At 44.9% G+C, this 23,867-nt stretch overlaps 1 protein-coding gene across 1 annotated transcript in view; it reads left to right on the forward strand.

Moving 5' to 3' along the window:
- Nucleotides 1-23,867, forward strand: part of mks1 (MKS transition zone complex subunit 1) — a 189,312-nt gene that overhangs the window by 125,177 nt on the left and 40,268 nt on the right. The window contains exons 12-15 of the mRNA XM_034178062.1: nt 21,532-21,602; nt 21,684-21,753; nt 21,836-21,943; nt 23,248-23,381. Of these exons, the coding sequence (XP_034033953.1) occupies nt 21,532-21,602; nt 21,684-21,753; nt 21,836-21,943; nt 23,248-23,381 (383 nt within the window). The remainder of the gene's footprint in view (nt 1-21,531; nt 21,603-21,683; nt 21,754-21,835; nt 21,944-23,247; nt 23,382-23,867) is intronic.

Raw genomic sequence — 23,867 nt, forward strand, 5'->3', positions numbered from 1 at the left:
TTGTTGGAAATAAGGAAGTACTGAGTTCTTGTCAGTGGAAATCCAAAGTCCTGGATGTGGCAACACACACCTCCAGTTAAGGTTGGTCAGTGTCTGCTTACGTGGAAAATCACTGTGTACAGTAAAGCATCACGATGTAAAATGAAATCTGTGGAGGATTGTACTTCCTAAGTGTTATTGCACAGAGCACAGCCTCTTCCTGTTTCATCCCAAATAGCAGTTCCAAACCTTCGTTAGTCTTGAACAAATTTGGTATCGGCAGTAGTTAGGGCGATCATTGGCACCAGATTTGAAATCTGTATGAAATTTTTAAGCTGTTCAAAAAATTTCATCCTGATTTGCCAAATCATCACTAATGCGTGGTAAATTTGGGGTGTTCATTGTCTTAACAATTTCAGTCTTGTTTGAACATCTTGAAACGGGGCATTCATAGTGAGTACAGCTTGAAACTTGTTTGATTGTGCTCCATCGGTGGGAAAAATGTCAAGCAGACACAGCTTTCGTTACATTCTGGCCGAGGGCGCAGCTCCTTACTTTCACTTTATAAGACAGCCTATAGGAGCCAAGTTGGAGTAAGCTTCATTTCACTTCATTTTGCACTTTTTTTGGATTGTGAGCAACCGTAATAGATGAAGACAGGTAGTCTGCAGACTTTCTGATGTGGTATTGAGGAGGTGGAGCCTCTTGCTGTGACTTTCTAATGTGGTATTGAGGAGGTGGAGCCTCTCATTGTGACTTTCTTGTGTTATTGAGGAGGAGGAGGAGCCTCTCATTGTGACTTTCTGATGTGGTATTGAGGAGGTGGAGGAGCCTCTCATTGTGACTTTCTGATGTGGTATTGAGGAGGTGGAGCCCCTCATTGTGACTTTCTGATGTGGTATTGAGGAGGAGGAGCCCCTCATTGTGACTTTCTGATGTGGTATTGAGGAGGTGGAGCCCCTCATTGTGACTTTCTGATGTGGTATTGAGGAAGTGGAGCCCCTCGTTGTGAGTTTCTGATGTGGTATTGAGGAGGCGGAGCCTCTCGTTGTGACTTTCTGATGTGGTATTGAGGAGGCGGAGCCTCTCGTTGTGACTTTCTGATGTGGTATTGAGGAGGCGGAGCCCCTCGTTGTGACTTTCTGATGTGGTGTTGAGGAGGCGGAGCCCCTCGTTGTGACTTTCTGATGTGGTGTTGAGGAGGCGGAGCCTCTCGTTGTGACTTTCTGATGTGGTATTGAGGAGGAGGAGCCTCTTATGACTTTCTGATGTGGTATTGAGGAGGTGGAGCCTCTTGTTGTGACTTTCTGATGTGGTATTGAGGAGGAGGAGCCTCTCATTGTGACTTTCTGATGTGGTATTGAGGAGGAGGAGCCTCTCATTGTGACTTTCTGATGTGGTATTGAGGAGGTGGAGCCTCTTATTACGACTTTCTGATGTGGTATTGAGGAGGTGGAGCCTCTTATTATGACTTTCTGATGTGGTATTGAGGAGGTGGAGCCTCTCGTTGTGACTTTCTGATGTGGTATTGAGGAGGAGGAGCCTCTCATTGTGACTTTCTGATGTGGTATTGAGGAGGTGGATCCTCTTATTACGACTTTCTGATGTGGTATTGAGGAGGTGGAGCCTCTCATTGCGACTTTCTGATGTGGTATTGAGGAGGTGGAGCCTCTCATTGTGACTTTCTGATGTGGTATTGAGGAGGTGGAGCCTCTCATTGTGACTTTCTGATGTGGTATTGAGGAGGTGGAGCCTCTTTTTGTGACTTTCTGATGTGGTATTGAGGAGGTGGAGCCTCTTGTTGTGACTTTCTGATGTGGTATTGAGGAGGAGGAGCCTCTCATTGTGACTTTCTGATGTGGTATTGAGGAGGAGGAGCCTCTCATTGTGACTTTCTGATGTGGTATTGAGGAGGTGGAGCCTCTTATTACGACTTTCTGATGTGGTATTGAGGAGGTGGAGCCGCTCGTTATGACTTTCTGATGTGGTATTGAGGAGGTGGAGCCTCTTATTACGACTTTCTGATGTGGTATTGAGGAGGATGAGCCTCTCGTTGTGACTTTCTGATGTGGTATTGAGGAGGAGGAGCCTCTCGTTGTGACTTTCTGATGTGGTATTGAGGAGGTGGAGCCTCTTATTATGACGTTCTGATGTGGTATTGAGGAGGAGGAGCCTCTTGTTGTGACTTTCTGATGTGGTATTGAGGAGGAGGAGCCTCTCGTTGTGACTTTCTGATGTGGTATTGAGGAGGTGGAGCCTCTTATTACGACTTTCTGATGTGGTATTGAGGAGGTGGAGCCTCTTATTACGACTTTCTGATGTGGTATTGAGGAGGTGGAGCCTCTCATTGTGACTTTCTGATGTGGTATTGAGGAGGTGGAGCCTCTCATTGTGACTTTCTGATGTGGTATTGAGGAGGTGGAGCCTCTTGTTGTGACTTTCTGATGTGGTATTGAGGAGGAGGAGCCTCTCGTTGTGACTTTCTGATGTGGTATTGAGGAGGAGGAGCCTCTCATTGTGACTTTCTGATGTGGTATTGAGGAGGTGGAGCCTCTTATTACGACTTTCTGATGTGGTATTGAGGAGGTGGAGCCTCTTATTATGACTTTCTGATGTGGTATTGAGGAGGTGGAGCCTCTCGTTGTGACTTTCTGATGTGGTATTGAGGAGGTGGATCCTCTTATTACGACTTTCTGATGTGGTATTGAGGAGGTGGAGCCTCTCGTTGTGACTTTCTGATGTGGTATTGAGGAGGTGGAGCCTCTTATTACGACTTTCTGATGTGGTATTGAGGAGGAGGAGCCTCTCGTTGTGACTTTCTGATGTGGTATTGAGGAGGAGGAGCCTCTCGTTGTGACTTTCTGATGTGGTATTGAGGAGGTGGAGCCTCTCATTGTGACTTTTATTAATTAATAAAAGTGACCTCCTTATAAGGAAAAGGGAACAAACCACGCTAATCAACAATGGGTGGAACGTAGGGGTGTGTTCGGCGATGACCCAGACATGATGAGCGCATGAATCTGATGCCTCCTCCACAAACAAATGGGTTTAGGTGTATGCGCTATGGGTTGACCGATTATCTGCGCTGATTTTCTGCATATTTGTGGATATCGGGAGCGATATGCCTGTTTATTTTTGCAGCACTGCATGTAGTGACTCACTGGTCATCAAGTTCCACCTTCACATGCTCACACTGTACGCTGCAGCTTCACTCCAAGTTGCAGTGCACAGCTGAAAGCAACGCCTCTCTTCATCTGAGTAAAAGAAAAAACTTCATCTAAATCCTTCATTAAATAATCCACAGCTTCTCATGTGTTTGTAGCTGCTGTTACATTCAGATATCAACAGTTTGTTTTACAGTTTAAAGGTTTGTGTTTCCTCAACAGGAGAAAACACAGAGCCAGTGTTAAGGTGCCTTGACACTTGCACGCATTTTGCTCCACACTTTCATGCAATTTGTCGTGACAATGCCATCCACTGTGTTCCCAGTAGAGGGTGACACGGGAGTAGATTTTTACTCCTGTCCCTTCCCACTCCCATCCCACTCCCATTCAGAATGACTCCCGGTCCTGTACTGCTCCCATTTTTTCCTTCTTTTAGTTTTTAGACTTTAGTGTTCTGCAGTTTTATTTCAGAAGATGTGGCAACAGGAAGAGTTCATCTTTGGTAATACAGGGAGTCACTTATTGCCTTAATCCAAAAAAAAAACTTCACTAAAAGACACAAAACATAAAGTAGGACTGCAAGCAGTCATATACGGGCCCTTGTCCCACGTGACAGCCTACCCAGGCCAGCACATCGCCTTGTGTCTAGATGTGGGCAGGTGAAAGGAGTTATAAGAAGTTGATTGTTCATCCACTAGGGGGTGCTCAGAGCACAAAGAGAGGGGCCAGGTGTGTTCAGTGGCCAACACTCATCACACCTGTGAAGTTTGAAGTCAGTCAGGCAAAGCATGGAGTTTTCATGACTTGATGTTCCATGGCGAAGGGTTAAAATGGTGGCGCCATAGCGGCCACACCTTTTGACATAGAGAAAAGCTTTCGACAACTTTTGATCAGTATCGTCTCTGGATGATCTTAAAGAAATTTGAAGTGCATTGGACGAAATCCCTTGGAGGAGTTCTTTCAAATACAACGTGTGGAAATCACGCCAAATTTACATGAAAATTCAAAATGGCTGACTTCCTGTTTGGAGTAGACCAATGGTGCAAGAGACTTTTTTGTACATCTGTGCAAGTCATACATGTGTACCAGTTTTCATATCCCTACTCCAAAAACCCCTATGGGGAGGGGTTTTTGAAATTTGCAAGGGGTATTGAGGTATTTTGCCCCGCCAATGGGTGCCGATGAATAAGCGAAGTGTGCAACGCATCTGCGCATTCGTGGGTCAAACGGGGGCAAAAATCCCAGCTACCACACTCACACTGCTCCCATTGAATTTCATATACAGTAGGATTAGCGGACTGTAAAAGTTAATGCTTACAGGGATTGTTTCAAAGGCTTTAAGCCCTAAGCGACGCATACAATAATGACAGGGGTGCATTGTGCTGTTTTCAAATACTCAAACAGAATTTATAGGCTTGAAAGTTGGCTGAAAACACACGATTGCAAAGCTCCGCAGAGTCCACACAAAGACGGAAAGAAGAAGAAATGTGGTTGTAAACCTTTGTTCATTCTACACAATTTCGCCACAGAAAAGAAAGATCCAGACAGACGTAAAAGACGGACTAAAATTGTAAGTTTCTTGCACACATTTATTTTGTCAATATCCTGAAACCATGCTGCCGTTTTCGTGCATCCACGTATGACTGTAATGCCGTGCCATGAATGACGTGGCGCGTAATATTGTAAAAATAACATGTTCTATAAACGAACTGCATGCATGCACATACTGTATGTCTGTCAACTTATCAAAACAAACGTAACACCAAAGAAGTTATATGCGAGACCCACCTTCGTTGTCGTCATTACAAAGCCGGCGGAGTAGCGATTTCTCATCCCTGCTTAGCAAATATTCTGCAGTATCCACAGTTTCAGTCTCTGGACTTCATCTAACCATCCGTCATTTGCCTTCAAGGGGTCAGAAATTTGTTTGTCTCCAACTATCAACAAGGACTGGTCATTTTCGACAGCAGCGCTCTCTTCCTCCTTTATCGGCACTAATGGTAGTTTCTGTACAGATGCAGCACACGCAAGTGCAGCCAGCTCTTCTTTCCACTTCTGTCCACTGCCGTACGTAGTCCTGGTTGTAACAGGCAATCCGCGGAGCTTACAAAAACGCTTTAAATCATCAACTTTCCAGCAGTTGAAATGATCCAAAATACAGCACTCCTCACTGCTTTCCGCCACCATAGCTTGTGGGTTGGTAGTTGAACAATTTAGCCTACCCATAATGCACCATGCAGCCTGAGATGCACACTTCGTGCTTGACGTGTGTATCAATTTTCATGATGATATGACAAAATTAAAGCTGTCAAAAGGAAGAACATAATTTCATGGCAAAGAGGCGATATTTGGCATGCCACCACACAGACGCCGTTACTCATAACTTCACGGTGTTCATCGCCTACGCTCACCAACTGGTTCTGCATGTTTTAGAAGTGGAATGAAGTTAACTGGGTTAACACTGTGACATCAGCACCTGTTAAAGTAAAAATAGGACATTTCCTGTTACCACCGGGGGTGCTATGCATTAGGTGGGATGTTAATATATGCAGATGTTCAGGGCGGAGCCCTCATCATGTCCAGCAAGTTTGAAGGATCTACGATTAAGGATGTGGGCGTGACAGCCTTTCGAAGTGAAATGGCGTGCTCCGAAACGCTCTTCAAAGTTTGACGAACCCTAGCAGCCACGCCTTTTGACCTACAGAAATTCTTTTGATAACTTTTGATCATCATTGGGTCATGATGATGTTGACCAAATTTGAAGACGATTGGATGAAATCCCTAGGACGAGTTTGTTCAAATGTAAGTAGTGGCAATGGCCAAAAATGGCAAAAATTACCTCAAAATTGAAACTTAAAATCAAAATGGCTGACTTCCTGTCGACATTTCACCATGACGGTAAGAGACTTTTTTTGTGCATCATAGCATGGTAAATTGTTAAAGTTCGGGTGTGAGTGAACGGCGAACCCAGAACAGGGAGTAAGAGCAAGATGTTAGAACACAAATTTATTCACCGAGTGGAGACCGGCCCGCTCAGCGGTGGAACCAGGAGAACCGCAGCCCAGATGACTTTGTTTCTGATAGGATGGATCCAGAGCCAGGTGGCTGGCTGCAAGCTGTTGATGCCGTCTGGAGAAGATACACAGGTGAGTAAGTGCTGGGCTGAATCAGTTCCCAGATAAGTAAGCACAGTCAACTGGTAACAGATTGTCTTAGCTGAGTCCTGTGTGCTGAAGAGAGCTGAAGCTGTGAAATGCTGCTGCAAAAACAGAGAGCTCGACGAAACTCTTGACAGACTGCAGGTCAAAGATGCTGAACGATAATCAGGAGCATGGAAGCTCAGAAATAGCCAGAATAAGTTTTGCGTTGGAACGCACAAAGATAAGCCAGTTACCGTGGAAGGTTCGCTGAGTTTCTGGCGAGGATGAAGTGAAGAGCCAGGGTTCATGTACAGATGCTGATGAGATGTGGAACAGGTGTGTCGATCAGCTTGAGGCGTGCCACCTGTGCAGAGAAGAGGGAGAGAGCAGCAACAGCAGGAAACAGCAGGCAGCCCACAGCAGTAAATATGTGTACGGAATTTCATGAGGTTACGACGAAAAAACCCCAATGCGGAGGGTTTTTTGAAAATTTCTAGGGGGCGCTATTTTGCCATTTTGCTGCGACCATGTGCGCGACCCCCAAAATATCTTTTATATTTCAGATGTGGCTGGACGAGTTTGGAAAATTTAGTGAGTTCTTGAGCATGGGAAAAGGCCGAAATTTGGATTTGAAAAGTGTAAAGAATAATAATAATAAATAATAATAATAATAATAAACAGCGCAATTACAATACGGTCCTCGTAGGACTTTTTCCTACTCGGGCCCTAATAATTCATGGCCTGTGGTCTTATAGTTTTTCAAAATGTGGTGGTGATGGACACGTAATGATCCTGACATTTACTTTTTCTTCTATTTCTGTAACTGCAGACTGTATGAAACCAACATATTTCATGTTTTGTGAGGTCAGCTTTATTTTTTATTTATTTCTTGTTAATATATATTTAATCCGCTATTGCTCCCGGTGTGTAGTGAGCACCTTGTATGGCAGCACGCTCATATCAGGGTGAATGTGAGGCATTATTTGTAAAGCGCTTTGAGCGTCTGATGCAGATGGAAAAGCACTATATAAATGCAGTCCATTTACCATTTACCATATATATATATATATATATATATATATATATATATATATATCGGTCAGACCTGGCAGGGCCAAACATATCGTGAGGGTCTGCTGGGAACGACTGGCGGAACCCTCTGTGAGCGAGGTCTTCAAGTCCCACCTCCGGGAGAGCTTCTCCCAGATCCCGGGGGAGGTTGGAGACATGGAGTCCGAGTGGACCATGTTCTCCACCTCCATTGTCGATGCGGCTGCTCGTAGCTGTGGTCGCAAGGTCTCTGGTGCCTGTCGCGGCGGCAATCCCCGAACCCGGTGGTGGACACCGGAAGTAAGGGATGCCGTCAAGCTGAAGAAGGAGTCCTACTTATCTTTGTTGGTAGGTGGGACCCCAGAGGCAGCTGACAGGTACCGGCAGGCCAAGCGTGCCGCAGCCCGTGCGGTCGCAGAGGCAAAAACTCGGGTCTGGGAGGAGTTCGGGGAGGCTATGGAGGAGGACTATCGGTCGGCCTCGAAGAGATTCTGGCAAACCGTCCGACACCTCAGGAGGCGGAAGCAGCTCTCCACCAGCACTGTTTATGGTGCGGGTGGGGAGCTGTTGACCCTGACTGGGGATGTTGTCGGGCGGTGGAAGGAGTACTTTGAGGATCTTCTCAATCCCATCATCATGTATTCCGAAGAGGAAGCAGAGACTGGGGACTCAGAGGCGGACTCATCCATTACCCAGGTGGCAAGGCTCCTGGGGTGGATGAAGCCCGTCCTGAGTACCTTAAGTCTCTGGATGTTGTGAGGCTGTCTTGGCTGACACGCCTCTGCAACATCGCGTGGTGATCATGAACAGTGCCTCTGGATTGGTAGACCGGGGTGGTGGTCCCTCTGTTTAAGAAGGGGGACCGGAGGGTGTGTTCCAACTATAGGGGGATCACACTTCTCAGCCTCCCCGGTAAGGTCTATTCCAGAGTACTGGAGAGGAGAATTCGACCGATGGTTGAACCTTGGATTCAGGAGGAGCAGTGTGGTTTTCGTCCTGGTCGCGGCACACTGGACCAGCTCTACACGCTCCATCGGGTGCTCGAGGGTTCACGGGAGTTCACCCAACCAGTCCACATGTGTTTTGTGGATCTGGAGAAGGCGTTCAACCGTGTCCCTCAGGGCACCCTGTGGGGAGTGCTCCGGGAGTACGGGGTCCGGGGCCCTTTGCTAAGGGCTATCCGGTCCCTGTACGACCGTAGCAGGAGCTTGGTTCGCATTGCCGGTAGTAAGTCAAACCTGTTTCCAGTGCACATTGGCCTCCACCAGGGCTGCCCTTTGTCACCGGTTCTGTTCATTATTTTTATGGACAGAATTTCTAGGCGCAGCCAGGGTGTAGAGGGGGTCTGGTTTGGGAACCACAGAATCTCGTCTCTGCTGTTTGTGGATGATGTGGTTCTGTTGGCTTCTTCATATCAGGACCTTCAGCGTGCACTGGGGCGGTTTGCAGCCGAGTGTGAAGCATCCAGGATGAAAATCAGCACCTCCAAATCTGAGGCCATGGTTCTCGACCGGAAAAAGGTGCTTTGCCCTCTTCAGGTCGGTGGAGTGTCCTTGCCTCAAGTGGAGGAGTTTAAGTATCTTGGGGTCTTGTTCACAAGTGAGGGACGAATGGAGCGTGAGATCGATAGACGGATCGGTGCAGCATCTGCAGTGATGCGGTCGTTGTATCGGACCATCGTGGTGAAGAGAGAGCTGAGTAGGGGGGCAAAGCTCTCGATTTACTGATCGATCTACGTTCCGATCCTCACCTATGGTCATGAGATTTGGCTCATGACCGAAAGAACGAGATCGCGAGTACAAGCGGCCGAGATGAGTTTCCTCTGCAGGGTGGCTGGGCGCTCCCTTAGAGATAGGGTGAGGAGCTCGGTCACTTGGGAGGAGCTTGGAGTCGAGCCGCTGCTCCTCCACGTCGAAAGGAGTCAGTTGAGGTGGCTCGGGCATCTTTTCCGGATGCCCCCTGGACGCCTCGCTGGAGAGGTGTTCTGGGCACGTCCCACTGGGAGGAGGCCCCGGGGAAGGTCCAGGACACGCTGGAGGGACTACATCTCTCGGCTGGCTTGGGAACACCTTGGGGTTCCCCCGGAGGAGCTGGGGGAGGTGTGTGTGGATCGGGAGGTCTGGGCGACTTTGCTTGAGCTGCTGCCCCCGCGACCCGACTCCAGATAAAGCGGAAGAAAATGGATGGATGGATGTGTATATATATATATATATATATATATATATAATATTCCTACATTTGAGGCCTGCAGCATTTTCCAAGAAAAAAAGGTTGGGACAGGGCAGTTTATTGTTAATGGAAGAATTAGTTAATAATATTTACAGCCAGTTTTCTTGAGAAATGTCAGAGGATGAAAACATGAACATTTCCAACTCACTGAATATTTCTTAGAATTTATTTACATCAATCATTCAGAAATACAAACAGTGTGGTACTTTATGGTAAATGTGTTAGGTAGGCAGTTCTCAAAAACTAAATGTCCATGCAGGAAGGAGACAAGTGAGGGAAGCTACCAAGACACATCTCTGGAAGAATGTTTGGCTTCTGTGGGTGTGAGTGGAGAAACTAGGAATATAACATCATTTTTATTTTAAAGTTCATTTTACAAACATTTCCTACTTTTTTATTTGTGGTTGTTTCTGTTCCATTTCTGGAATTAAAGAACTGCTATAAGGAAAAGTGTTAACATTTTACTGTTTTTTCAAACTTTTTAGTAGAACAAACACAAAAACCAAACTCTTATAAAGAAGGAAAAAATACATGCAGGAAAAACTGAACAATGCAGACTCATTTGACTCGTGATTTTTGAAAATAATAAGCGGTAACTTACTTTGAAATAAATGAAACTCAGAGCTGCAGCCAAATAACTTTGAAAAAAAAATGTCGTAACACGGACCCACAACAGGGGGCGCAAATGAACGGACAATGGATAAGACAAAGAGTAACAATTTAATGTTGTGAAACACACAACTGGATACAGACAAAGATATAATGCCAATTAAACACAAGGTGACGTGCGGGCAGGCTCGAAGATAGGAGACCTCTGGCAATCGGAGAGCCGGGACCCACACAGCTTCCACCACCAACGGCCTGAAGAACACCGGAGCCGCCAAGTCCTGAGTCCCCAGGTGGTCACCGTCTTCTGTTGCAGACCCTGGTACTGCTGGCAGAAGATGAAAAAACAGTTAATGGTGAGTGTGTATCCACACACCCAGTACTCCTTCACCTACAGATCTTCAAGGAGGGAAAACCTCCACCTCCAGACACAATTTCACCCGTGCAGCTCCTGTTAGTCTCTTCCCTGGATGGAGTAAGAGGCGAAGAACGTCGCGCTCCCACTATCCGCCAATCCAGCTTCAGACTCAATCCACAGGAATACGGCTGCACACAGAACAAGTTTTAGTTAAAATAATCACCGCAGAGAAGGTTACCTTAGACGGTAGCTGATTTCTCGGCGAGGAGGTGGAGTAATAATCCGGCTTTTGTAGGGACGGTGGTGATTGGTGACAGCTGGTGTAAATGAGTGACAGCTGTCACTCTCTGTTGTCTCGGCGCCCTCTCATGCTTGAAGCCCGCACTCCAAGCAGGGCGCCGACTGGTGGTGGTGGGCCAGCAGTACCTCCTCTTCAGCGGCCCACACAACAACTCTCCTGCACGGCAGAGTGCATGCAAGTGCACGGATCAAATTCATACAAGTGTCAAGGCGCCTTTTGAATCAAAGAGAGGGGAGGGGAGGGGGACAAGTAGAAGGGACTTGGGAGTAGGGGAGAGGGATAAGTGTGAGAGACAGGAGAGGAGACAGGAGAGGAGACGGAGGAGCGGGGGAGTGGGGGGGTTTCACTCGTTGTTTTTCATGGAACGTTTAAAGGTACCTTGACAGTTGCATGAATATGATCCCTGCACCGGCACGCAATCTGCCGTGCCAGAGAGTAAACTTGTTGTAAACTGTGTGCGGCTGCGTGCAAGTGCGTGAAGAAAGTTTTTAAATGTTCAATATCTCTGACACGCATTAACTTTATGAACGTGAACATTGCGCAAACAATTCAAAAACACTAACTGCGAGTCACTGTCAGCGCAGCGCATTACAGCGCAGCTCATCTTAACGATTATGATGAAATGTTAAGTCTATAATAAACATAATTTTACTCATAAGAAGGAATGAAAATGCAACTGTTTTACCAAGCCATTACAATCTAAATATTATAAATAGTTACCTTTGAGATGGTTTCAAATGCATTCTCTGCGTCATGAAGCGCATGAGAGAGGAAAAAAACCTGCAGTTGTGGAAAATTCCTCTGTGATTGCAGGAACGATTAGAGGTGGTTTCACCAGCCACGTTCTGAAAGCAAATGATTAATATAAAAAATAATTGTGTTATATAAAATAATTATTTTATATAACACAGCATCCACCGGGACAAAGCACATTGGCATGACGAATTGTGTGGCAGTGCGGGGTTAAATGTGTGCATGTGTCAAGGTGCATTAAGCCCCAGTCACACTAAGGAAATGTATGAGGAACTGATTCTAAACATTCATGTTCATTTTTGTCAGACAAAAGTCATTTTCCCATTCGCAAAATGCACAGCCAAGTCAGTCCTAAAGTTTTAGCATGTTAAAAACTTTGAGCGGATAGCGGATAGCTTTTTTGCATTTACGCAATATCTCTAAAATGAGAAAGGTCTTGTCTCAGAGTGATGCTGAAAATCTAATTCATGCATTTATTTCCTCTAGGCTGGACTATTGTAATTCATTATTATCAGGTTGTTCTAAAAGTTCCCTGAAAAGCCTTCAGTTAATTCAAAATGCTGCAGCTAGAGTACTGACGGGGACTAGAAGGAGAGAGCATATCTCACCCATATTGGCCTCTCTTCATTGGCTTCCTGTTAATTCTAGAATAGAATTTAAAATTCTTCGTCTTACTTATAAGGTTTTGAATAATCAGGTCCCATCTTATCTTAGGGACCTCATAGTACCATATCACCCCAATAGAGCGCTTCGCTCTCAGACTGCAGGCTTACTTGTAGTTCCTAGGGTTTGTAAGAGTAGAATGGGAGGCAGAGCCTTCAGCTTTCAGGCTCCTCTCCTGTGGAACCAGCTCCCAATTCGGATCAGGGAGACAGACACCCTCTCTACTTTTAAGATTAGGCTTAAAACTTTCCTTTTTGCTAAAGCTTATAGTTAGGGCTGGATCAGGTGACCCTGAACCATCCCTTAGTTATGCTGCTATAGACTTAGACTGCTGGGGGGGTTCCCTTTCTCTTTTTGCTCTGTATGCACCACTCTGCATTTAATCATTAGTGATTGATCTCTGCTCCCCTCCACAGCATGTCTTTTTCCTGGTTCTCTCCCTCAGCCCCAACCAGTCCCAGCAGAAGACTGCCCCTCCCTGAGCCTGGTTCTGCTGGAGGTTTCTTCCTGTTAAAAGGGAGTTTTTCCTTCCCACTGTCGCTAAGTGCTTGCTCACAGGGGGTCGTTGATTGATTGATATCAGGTGGAGAACTTTGCCACTGCTTGAGGGGGTTTTTTGTTGCCGGTTTGTCTCCTTTGACTGTTCATTCTGCATTCTGGCGTTCTGATTGGTCAGTTGTCCAGCAAGCAGAGAAAGGACTGACACAGTAAGTGCAGCTCCATGTCTGGAAGAACTAGACGGAGCACTCTTTGTCTCTCTCTCTCTCACTCTGTCTCTCGCTTTCTCTGTCTGTCTCTCTTGCGCACACGCTGTCTGTCTCCCTCTCTCTCATTCTCTGTCTCTTACACACTCTCTCTCTCTATCTGTCTGTTGTCTCTTTCATTCTCTGTCTCTCACTCTCTTTCTCTCATTCTCTGTCTCTCGCTCTCTGTCTCTCTGTCTCTGTCTCTCACTCTCTCTGTCTCCCACTCTTTCTCTCATTCTCTGTCTCTCACCCTCTCTCTGTCTCTCACTCTCTTTCATTCTCTGTCTCTCACTCTCTGTCTCTCACCCTCTGTCTCTCACCATCTTTCTCCCACTCTCTGTCTCACTCTCTTTCTCTCATTCTCTGTCTCTCTATCTCTCACTCTCTTTCTCTCATTCTCTGTCTCTCACTCTCTGTTTCTCACTCTCTGTCTCTCACTCTGTTTCTCTCATTCTCTGTCTCTCTGTCTCTCACTCTCACTCTGTCCTGTCTCTTACTCTCTTTCTCTCATTCTCTGTCTCTCACCCTCTATCTCTCACTCTCTCTCACTCTCTTTTTCTCATTCCCTGTCTCTCACTCTTTCTCTCATTCTCTGTCTCTCACCCCATCTCTCACCCTCTGTCTTCACCCTCTTTCTTTCACTCTCTGTCTCTCACTTTCTGTCTCTCTTATGCTTGCTCTCTGTCTCTCGCTCTCTCATTTTCAGTCTCTTGCTCTTTGTCTCTCGCTCTCCTCTCTGTCTCTCACTCTCTTTCTCATTCTCAGTCTCTTGCTCTCTGTCTCTCGCTCTCTCATTCTCAGTCTCTTGCTCTTTGTCTCTCGCTCTCCTCTCTCACTCTCTTTCTCAATCTGTCTCTTGCTCTCTGTCTCTCACTCTCTCTCTCTCTCTCACTCTTTCTTTCATTCTCTGTCTTTCTGTCTCTCACTCTCTCTCTGTCTCACTCTTTCTGTCATTCTCTGTCTCTCACCCTCTTTCTCACTCTGTCTCTCACCCTCTTTCTCTCTCTGTCTCTCACTCTCTGTCTCACTCTCTCTCATTCTCTGTCTATCTATATATCTCTCACTCTCTTTCTCTCATTCTGTCTCTCACTCTGTCTCTCACCCTCTTTCTCTCACTCTCTGTGTCTCACTCTCTCCTGTCTCTCACTCTCTTTCTCTCATTCTCTCTCTCACCCTCTGTCTCTCACCCTCTGTCTCTCACTCTTTCTGTCGCTCTGTGTCTCTCACTCTCTCTCTCATTCTCTGTCTCTCACCCTGTCTCTCACCCTCTTTCTCTTACTCTCTGTCTCTCACTCTCTCTCATTCTCTGTCTCTCTATCTCTCACTCTCTGTCTCTCTCTCTGTGTCTCACTCTCTTTCTTTCATTCTCTGTCTCTCTGTCTCTCACTCTCTCTCTGTCTCTCAGTCTCTTTCTCTCATATAAATACCAGAGATACTGCTCGGTACTGGTTTACAGGCTACTACTGCTCCTCTCCTTCCTGTCCTCTGTCTTCCTGTTACTCCTCCTCCCCTGAGTGAGGAGTTGTACAATCTGATGTCCTGAGGGACAAAGGGGTTTTTCAGTCTGTTGGTCCTGCACTTCGGAAGGAGAATGAAATCAGCCTGGTTCAGCTCTTGTTCAAATCAGACAATTGTTAAAGGGGTTATATTGTTTGTTTGTTTTTAAGTAATGCAATCACACTCAAAAATGTTGATAGAAAAAAAAACAAACTGTCAAGTTGACAGAAAAACATGAAATAACAGAAATATGAATTTTTCATCATTTAAGTTAAATTGCTAAGTTGTGGCTTTTACAATCAATCAATCAATCAATCAATTTTCTTATATAGCGCCAAATCACAACAAACAGTTGCCCCAAGGCACTTTATATTGTAAGGCAATATAAAGGATCTATTATACACCTTTAATTAATTCTGCTTCATGTAGACCAACTGATGTCTGAGAAGTACCCATCATAAGGAGCAAATGTTTGTAATAAATGTGTTGTAATAAGTGTCCACCTTCTAACTCTGGAGGAGATATCACATGAAGCTTGTGGCAGGCATTACACCATTAATACACATGCAGCTTACCTCCAACAGCAGTCCAGGGGTGTTTCACAGATGAGGACATAAGGCCAGGCCAACAGCCTGTGGTTAGAATCCTCTCACCCAAAAGAAAAAATAATTCCATGTGATAAATCCAACCATCGTGGTGTCCAGAGTTGTGTTCTGTTGCTAAAGTATGCAAACAAGAAAAAAGAAAGTTCCTTTGTATAAATTATTGGTTGAAATAAAAGGATCAATAAATGGAATAGTTTTGACTGTGTTGAATGCTTTGTCTCCAAAGTAAAGGTCAAACAAGGTCAACATCCATTGAATTCTATGACATCAATCATCAATCAATTTTTTTTTATATAGCGCCAAATCACAACAAACAGTTGCCCCAAGGCGCTTTATATTGTAAGGCAAGGCCATACAATAATTATGTAAAACCCCAACGGTCAAAACGACCCCCTGTGAGCAAGCACTTGGCTACAGTGGGAAGGAAAAACTCCCTTTTAACAGGAAGAAACCTCCAGCAGAACCAGGCTCAGGGAGGGGCAGTCTTCTGCTGGGACTGGTTGGGGCTGAGGGAGAGAACCAGGAAAAAGACATGCTGTGGAGGGGAGCAGAGATCGATCACTAATGATTAAATGCAGAGTGGTGCATACAGAGCAAAAAGAAAAAGAAACAGTGCATCATGGGAACCCCCCAGCAGTCTACGTCTATAGCAGCATAACTAAGGGATGGTTCAGGGTCACCTGATCCAGCCCTAACTATAAGCTTTAGCAAAAAGGAAAGTTTTAAGCCTAATCTTAAAAGTAGAGAGGGTGTCTGTCTCCCTGATCTGAATTGGGAGCTGGTTCCACAGGAGAGGAGCCTGAAAGCTGAAGGCTCTGCCTCCCATTCTACTCTTACAAACCCTAGGAACTACAAGTAAGCCTGCAGTCTGAGAGCGAAGCGCTCTATTGGGGTAATATGGTACTACGAGGTCCCTAAGATAAGATGGGACCTGATTATTCAAAACCTTATAAGTAAGAAGAAGAATTTTAAATTCTATTCTAGAATTAACAGGAAGCCAATGAAGAGAGGCCAATATGGGTGAGATATGCTCTCTCCTTCTAGTCCCCGTCAGTACTCTAGCTGCAGCATTTTGAATTAACTGAAGGCTTTTTAGGGAACTTTTAGGACAACCCGATAACAATGAATTACAATAGTCCAGCCTAGAGGAAACAAATGCATGAATTAGTTTTTCAGCATCACTCTGAGACAAGACCTTTCTGATTTTAGAGATATTGCGTAAATGCAAAAAAGCAGTCCTACATATTTGTTTAATATGCACTTTGAATGACATATCCTGATCAAAAATGACTCCAAGATTTCTCACAGTATTACTAGAGGTCAGGGTAATGCCATCCAGAGTAAGGATCTGGTTAGACACCATGTTTCTAAGATTTGTGGGGCCAAGTACAATAACTTCAGTTTTATCTGAGTTTAAAAGCAGGAAATTAGAGGTCATCCATGTCTTTATGTCTGTAAGACAATCCTGCAGTTTAGCTAATTGGTGTGTGTCCTCTGGCTTCATGGATAGATAAAGCTGGGTATCATCTGCGTAACAATGAAAATTTAAGCAATACCGTCTAATAATACTGCCTAAGGGAAGCATGTATAAAGTGAATAAAATTGGTCCTAGCACAGAACCTTGTGGAACTCCATAATTAACTTTAGTCTGTGGAGAAGATTCCCCATTTACATGAACAAATTGTAATCTATTAGACAAATATGATTCAAACCACCGCAGCGCAGTGCCTTTAATACCTATGGCATGCTCTAATCTCTGTAATAAAATTTTATGGTCAACAGTATCAAAAGCAGCACTGAGATCTAACAGAACAAGCACAGAGATGAGTCCACTGTCCGAGGCCATAAGAAGATCATTTGTAACCTTCACTAATGCTGTTTCTGTACTATGATGAATTCTAAAACCTGACTGAAACTCTTCAAATAGACCATTCCTCTGCAGATGATCAGTTAGCTGTTTTACAACTACCCTTTCAAGAATTTTTGAGAGAAAAGGAAGGTTGGAGATTGGCCTATAATTAGCTAAGATAGCTGGGTCAAGTGATGGCTTTTTAAGTAATGGTTTAATTACTGCCACCTTAAAAGCCTGTGGTACATAGCCAACTAACAAAGATAGATTGAGCAGCCTGGTAGGAATGGGGTCTAATAAACATGTTGATGGTTTGGATGAAGTAACTAATGAGAATAACTCAGACAGAACAATCGGAGAGAAAGAGTCTAACCAAATACCGGCATCACTGAAAGCAGCCAAAGATAACGATACGTCTTTGGGATGGTTATGAGTAATTTTTTCTCTAATAGTTAAAATTTTGTTAGCAAAGAAAGTCATGAAGTCATTACTAGTTAAAGTTAATGGAATACTCAGCTCAATAGAGCTCTGACTCTTTGTCAGCCTGGCTACAGTGCTGAAAAGAAACCTGGGGTTGTTCTTATTTTCTTCAATTAGTGATGAGTAGAAAGATGTCCTAGCTTTACGAAGGGCTTTTTTATAGAGCAACAGACTCTTTTTTCCAGGCTAAGTGAAGATCTTCTAAATTAGTGAGACGCCATTTCCTCTCCAACTTACGGGTTATCTGCTTTAAGCTACGAGTTTGTGAGTTATACCACGGAGTCAGACACTTCTGATTTAAAGCTCTCTTTTTCAGAGGAGCTACAGCATCCAAAGTTGTCTTCAATGAGGATGTAAAACTATTGACGAGATACTCTATCTCCCTTACAGAGTTTAGGTAGCTACTCTGCACTGTGTTGGTATATGGCATTAGAGAACATAAAGAAGGAATCATATCCTTAAACCTAGTTACAGCGCTTTCTGAAAGACTTCTAGTGTAATGAAACTTATTCCCCACTGCTGGGTAGTCCATCAGAGTAAATGTAAATGTTATTAAGAAATGATCAGACAGAAGGGAGTTATCAGGGAATACTGTTAAGTCTTCTATTTCCATACCATAAGTCAGAACAAGATCTAAGATATGATTAAAGTGGTGGGTGGACTCATTTACTTTTTGAGCAAAGCCAATAGAGTCTAATAATAGATTAAATGCAGTGTTGAGGCTGTCATTCTCAGCATCTGTGTGGATGTTAAAATCGCCCACTATAATTATCTTATCTGAGCTAAGCACTAAGTCAGACAAAAGGTCTGAAAATTCACAGAGAAACTCACAGTAACGACCAGGTGGACGATAGATAATAACAAATAAAACTGGTTTTTGGGACTTCCAATTTGGATGGACAAGACTAAGAGACAAGCTTTCAAATGAATTAAAGCTCTGTCTGGGTTTTGGATTAATTAATAAGCTGGAATGGAAGATTGCTGCTAATCCTCCACCCCGGCCCGTGCTACGAGCATTCTGACAGTTAGTGTGACTCGGGGGTGTTGACTCATTTAAACTAACATATTCATCCTGCTGTAACCAGGTTTCTGTTAGGCAGAATAAATCAATATGTTGATCAATTATTATATCATTTACCAACAGGGACTTAGAAGAGAGAGACCTAATGTTTAATAGACCACATTTAACTGTTTTAGTCTGTGGTGCAGTTGAAGGTGCTATATTATTTTTTCTTTTTGAATTTTTATGCTTAAATAGATTTTTGCTGGTTATTGGTAGTCTGGGAGCAGGCACCGTCTCTACGGGGATGGGGTAATGAGGGGATGGCAGGGGGAGAGAAGCTGCAGAGAGGTGTGTAAGACTACAACTCTGCTTCCTGGTCCCAACCCTGGATAGTCACGGTTTGGAGGATTTAAGAAAATTGGCCAGATTTCTAGAAATGAGAGCTGCTCCATCCAAAGTGGGATGGCTGCCGTCTCTCCTAACAAGACCAGGTTTTCCCCAGAAGCTTTGCCAATTATCTATGAAGCCCACCTCATTTTTTGGACACCACTCAGACAGCCAGCAATTCAAGGAGAACATGCGGCTAAACATGTCACTCCCGGTCTGATTGGGGAGGGGCCCAGAGAAAACTACAGAGTCCGACATTGTTTTTGCAAAGTTACACACCGATTCAATGTTAATTTTAGTGACCTCCGATTGGCGTAACCGGGTGTCATTACTGCCGACGTGAATTACAATCTTACCAAATTTACGCTTAGCCTTAGCCAGCAGTTTCAAATTTCCTTCAATGTCGCCTGCTCTGGCCCCCGGAAGACAATTGACTATGGTTGCTGGTGTCGCTAACTTCACATTTCTCAAAACAGAGTCGCCAATAACCAGAGTTTGATCCTCGGCGGGTGTATCGTCGAGTGGGGAAAAACGGTTAAAGATGTGAACGGGTTGGCGGTGTACACGGGGCTTCTGTTTAGGGCTACGCTTCCTCCTCACAGTCACCCAGTCGGCCTGCTTTCCCGGCTGCTCGGGATCTGCCAGGGGGGAACTAACGGCGGCTAAGCTACCTTGGTCCGCACCGACTACAGGGGCCTTGCTAGCTGTAGAATTTTCCACGGTGCGGAGCCGAGTCTCCAATTCGCCCAGCCTGGCCTCCAAAGCTACGAATAAGCTACACTTATTACAAGTACCATTACTGCTAAAGGAGGCCGAGGAATAACTAAACATTTCACACCCAGAGCAGAAAAGTGCGGGAGAGACAGGAGAAGCCGCCATGCTAAATCGGCTAAGAGCTAGTAGCTACGCTAAGCTAGCGGATTCCTAAAAACACGCAAAGCGAATAATGTGTAAATAATTTAGAGGTGATTCAGCAGAAGGAGTGCTTTAGTTAAGGCACGTAAAGATTACACTGGGAAACAAATCGTAATCTAGATAACTAGATCAATCTAACTGCGCAGATCAAACAGCTAACAGATACAGAAAAACACCGCTGTGCTCCGGAACAAGAAGTGATACAATACCGCAGTGAGAGCCGACCACCAGTAGAGTCAAGTAAAAAAGTAAAAAAAAAAAAAAAAAAATAAAATAAAAAAGTAAAAAAGTCTTGAAAAAGACTATTAGTTCAAAGTCCAAAGCAGCAGGTAGCAGTCTCTGTGTAAACAGTCCCAACAGAGAGCCAAAATTAACAGATACAGCAAAACACCGCTGTGCTCCGGAACAGGAAGTGATACAATACCGCCAAATTGTGGCCCGTTACCCTGTAACATGATAACTAAGCATGACAGATGGTGCAAACTATTCCTTTTTAGAACATTATTAACCCAAACAATAATTTGCATATTTTTTTTACTGAAATTGGAGCAACTTTTATTTTTGACTCCTGTACAAACTGAAACTGACCTTTGTCACCATTTTTGCTGTTTTTACCCCATAACCCCAGAACATTCTGTCATAGATGGTCCAAACTGTACTTTTTTGGAATCATTATGATCAGACACGTAATGTGATATAGTTTTCAACATAATTGGAGCATTTTTAAAGTTTGACCTCTGTGTAATTCTTCATTGATCCCTACCTGGCTACAGCTACCACCCTGGGATGGCTGTCATACATTTTTGTGTAGGCCATGATACACTGAGGCTGGATTCTAAGTGTCGTTTTTTTCCCCTTAAGTGGTACCGAAAACCTCCTTGGCCCGTGGACTAAAAGGGATGCAGTGTAAAGTGGAAATGTTTCAAGGCAGAGCATAAGTGCACTGCGCTTTGCCACTGTGGTGGCTCATGTTTTCAGAACTAACATTGCATTTAACTATAACTGTGACCTCTTTTTTGTTGTCACTATGCAGTTGTGTTTTCAGAGCTAGCATTGCATTTCAGATTCACTGTAACTGTGTGAAATCATAAAAACAACAAAAAAACCCCATTAGATTTCACTGATTTAGATGAAAGTTTTTAAAGATACACTAATCCTAATTCAAACATTTGACCTAATGGTGGTGCTAAAGGGAAGGCCTAGGTTCACCAAAATCAGTAGACTTCATCCACAGGGGTCCATGAATGTTTCCAGATAATTTGAAAAGAATCGGATGAAAGCTCTTGGACTTAATGCACTAATGTGAAAACTCTGCTGTGGCAGACACGGTGGTGGTTCACAACAAAACCATAACATCCCTCCTTGACTCATCATTTGGGGATATAAATAGTACCATTGTATTCCTCATCCTTAAAAATGTAGGATTAGGCACCGGGATCTAGACCCTTGGTGGTCCAGAGCCTGAACTACTAATAAAACAACAACGCGTGGTGGCCATCTTACAAAATGGCTGCCTCTGCGATGCCCCTATAGCCAAAAGTTATCTTTAGGGTATGCTCCAACACTGTGCCAAATTTCATGCTTTTATCAACAAAGTCACTGTTCATCCACATATGTGCTTGTTATATGATTCCCCTCCAGTGTGTGATGAAATTGTACCACTGCATTTTTGGGTTTGTGCTAAATGAGCTTGAGTCTTGTTCTGGTCTTCTCCTTTTTATATGAAAAAATACATAAGTTATGAAAATTAATAATAAGAAGACATTGTACTATGTTTTGAATCTGAATCATGGCTGTTTGTATTAGATTGGCAGAGTTTGCCATCCCAGGTGCTTTCGGGGGTTACTCAGACCTGCCGGACCAAAGCCATGGGAAAGGTTTGTGGAAAAGCAGCTGAAGGATTTGTGAAGTTCGATTCCTGAGGTGTGTCAAAGTATGAACGGTGTCTTTGTCAGCAGGACAATGTGGCCTTCTTCAGTTACCCCTTCAGCTGTGAGGCTTTCTGTATGGATGGAAGAGTGCGTGAAGGTAAACATCAGCTCTGGAGACTTCCCCTCTCTGGGGTTGTTGGTCTATATGAGAGCAGGAGTGACTTTTACCCTTTTGTCAGCGTGCAGTCCACACTGGCCGGTCCTCTACTTCAAGATTCTGTCTCTGGACTCCTGGCAGCGCTGCAGAACTGAAGGCTATGGCTATGTGCTTTTTCCTTCATTGCCTGGTATGTCTGGTATTGCCTGGAATGGGGACTTTACAACACTCCAGCTTTGAAGTGGAACAGCATCTCTCAAAGTAAAACTGATTTATTAGAAATACTGCAGTTGAGCAAAAGATTAAAGCCCAGGTTACACATAGACGGTTTTGTCCGCGGGTAGTACATAGACCGAAGTTCGCGGTAGTTCTGGCTGTTTTCGCGGTGGAAAGGGGCGGAGCATTTTGCCGGCGTTTTGAGCGCCGTACTAGCCGCAAATACGCGGATAAAACGCAGCTAAATCCGCCAAATAAAGCAGAGTTTTGACGCCGTAGCATCCGGCACACGTCAGGCAACGGGGGTTAATACTCAGTTCTATCCTTTACAATCGCAGGTTAAGACAGGTGTTCTGCTGCCGCCGATAATGCCCTGTGTACTGCTGGATTTATCCAGGCAAATCCTGCATTACTCCAGGAACTTTTGCTTATAGGCACCGCCCCCAGAGTATAATAGGCTGAAGCAGCTGTCAGTGCAGGGGGAGGGAGTGACAGGGAGCTCATCTCTCAGCCTTTTCTTTTTTCCCTCCTCAACGTGTTGCTCGTCTGCACCACAGGACTACCCTCTGCTTCTGAACCAGACCTCTTGGTAAGTCCATGCCGCTGCCAATTTTATTTTAGGAGGTATACTGGAGCTTCTCTGCAAAAATATCTGGAGCTGGCCACGAATGAGAGACCTGCATGCAGCGCGCTAGCGTTTTTATACTGACCGCCGCCTATCGGCCGTTTGGAACGCCATTAACTGGGAGGTGGCGTTTAGAACAGCGTACTGTCCGCTAGCACCGCCGTTTTGTCTGCCTCTGTCGCCGGTTAAAACGCCTTTGAGGACGCCGATGTGGGCTTTATCATCATTTTACACACCGTTGGTTAGAGATACAACGCCGGCCGCCAATTACGGCGGTGTAAACTGCGGGACTACAGGAAGGGGTGGGATGACACGGCGATTAAAAAGTATCAAACGCCGTTGTTCGCATTGTCTCCGTCGTCAGGCCACTTCTCCGGGAGCGCTCCTGGAATTATTCGACATGTTGAATAATTTTTTCAACGATTCCCGGTGAAGCCGGAACCAAACCACGCCCCCGTGCGCCGGCGTTAACTACGGCGTGTGATTCCTAAAACGGCCTGGAGGGGGCAAAATCTCTGCCGGGACGCTTCCGGGAGAGTTTACCGTCTATGTGTAAACGGGGCTTAAGGTCACTTCTTCTGAGATTTAATGAAAGTTTCACCAAGTCATTGTTTTTCCTCAGATTTGATCTTTTGTGTGTGTGGTCCCACCAGGTAAACACACAATGACGTGCCGCACGTGGCGACCCCGTCTCACAGGGACAGTATCTGCACTTCGGCGCTTCTTTATTGGAGTATCGCCTGAGCTTGAAGACCACAGTTATGTCAGAATACCAGGAACTTTCCAGGTAGAGTCCTACACAGAGTGCATGTACATTTACATGTTTCCAACAGTAAATCCTTCAGCACCTATTGACAACTTGTAACAGTTTTTCTTTCAGTGCTAAGAAAGAAGTTTTTTCCGGTAAATGTCAGAGTTTGTCCAGATTACTGGTTAACTCATGTCTGTGTTGCTTGTTGAGCAGTCTCTTTGAAAACTGATAAGTATCCAGCAGGGCTTTGCAGAACTCTTCAGTTTCAGTTATTCATTCATTCATTTTCTGATGCTTATGCGGGCTCGGGTTGCAGTGGTCCACACTTCCTTATCCTCAGCCAAGTCCTCTAACTCTTCCTGGGGGATCCCGAGGCATTCCCAAGCCAGCTGGGAAATATATTGTGTCCTGGGTCTTCCCCTGGGTCTTCCCCAGGGCCTCCTCCCAGTTGGACATGCCTGGAAGACCTCCCTTGGGAGATGATCGGGGGCATCCTCACCAGATGCCCGAACCACCTCAGCC

Source organism: Thalassophryne amazonica, chromosome 9 (assembly GCF_902500255.1).
Source record: "Thalassophryne amazonica chromosome 9, fThaAma1.1, whole genome shotgun sequence".
In the NCBI taxonomy this organism is placed as follows: domain Eukaryota; kingdom Metazoa; phylum Chordata; class Actinopteri; order Batrachoidiformes; family Batrachoididae; genus Thalassophryne; species Thalassophryne amazonica.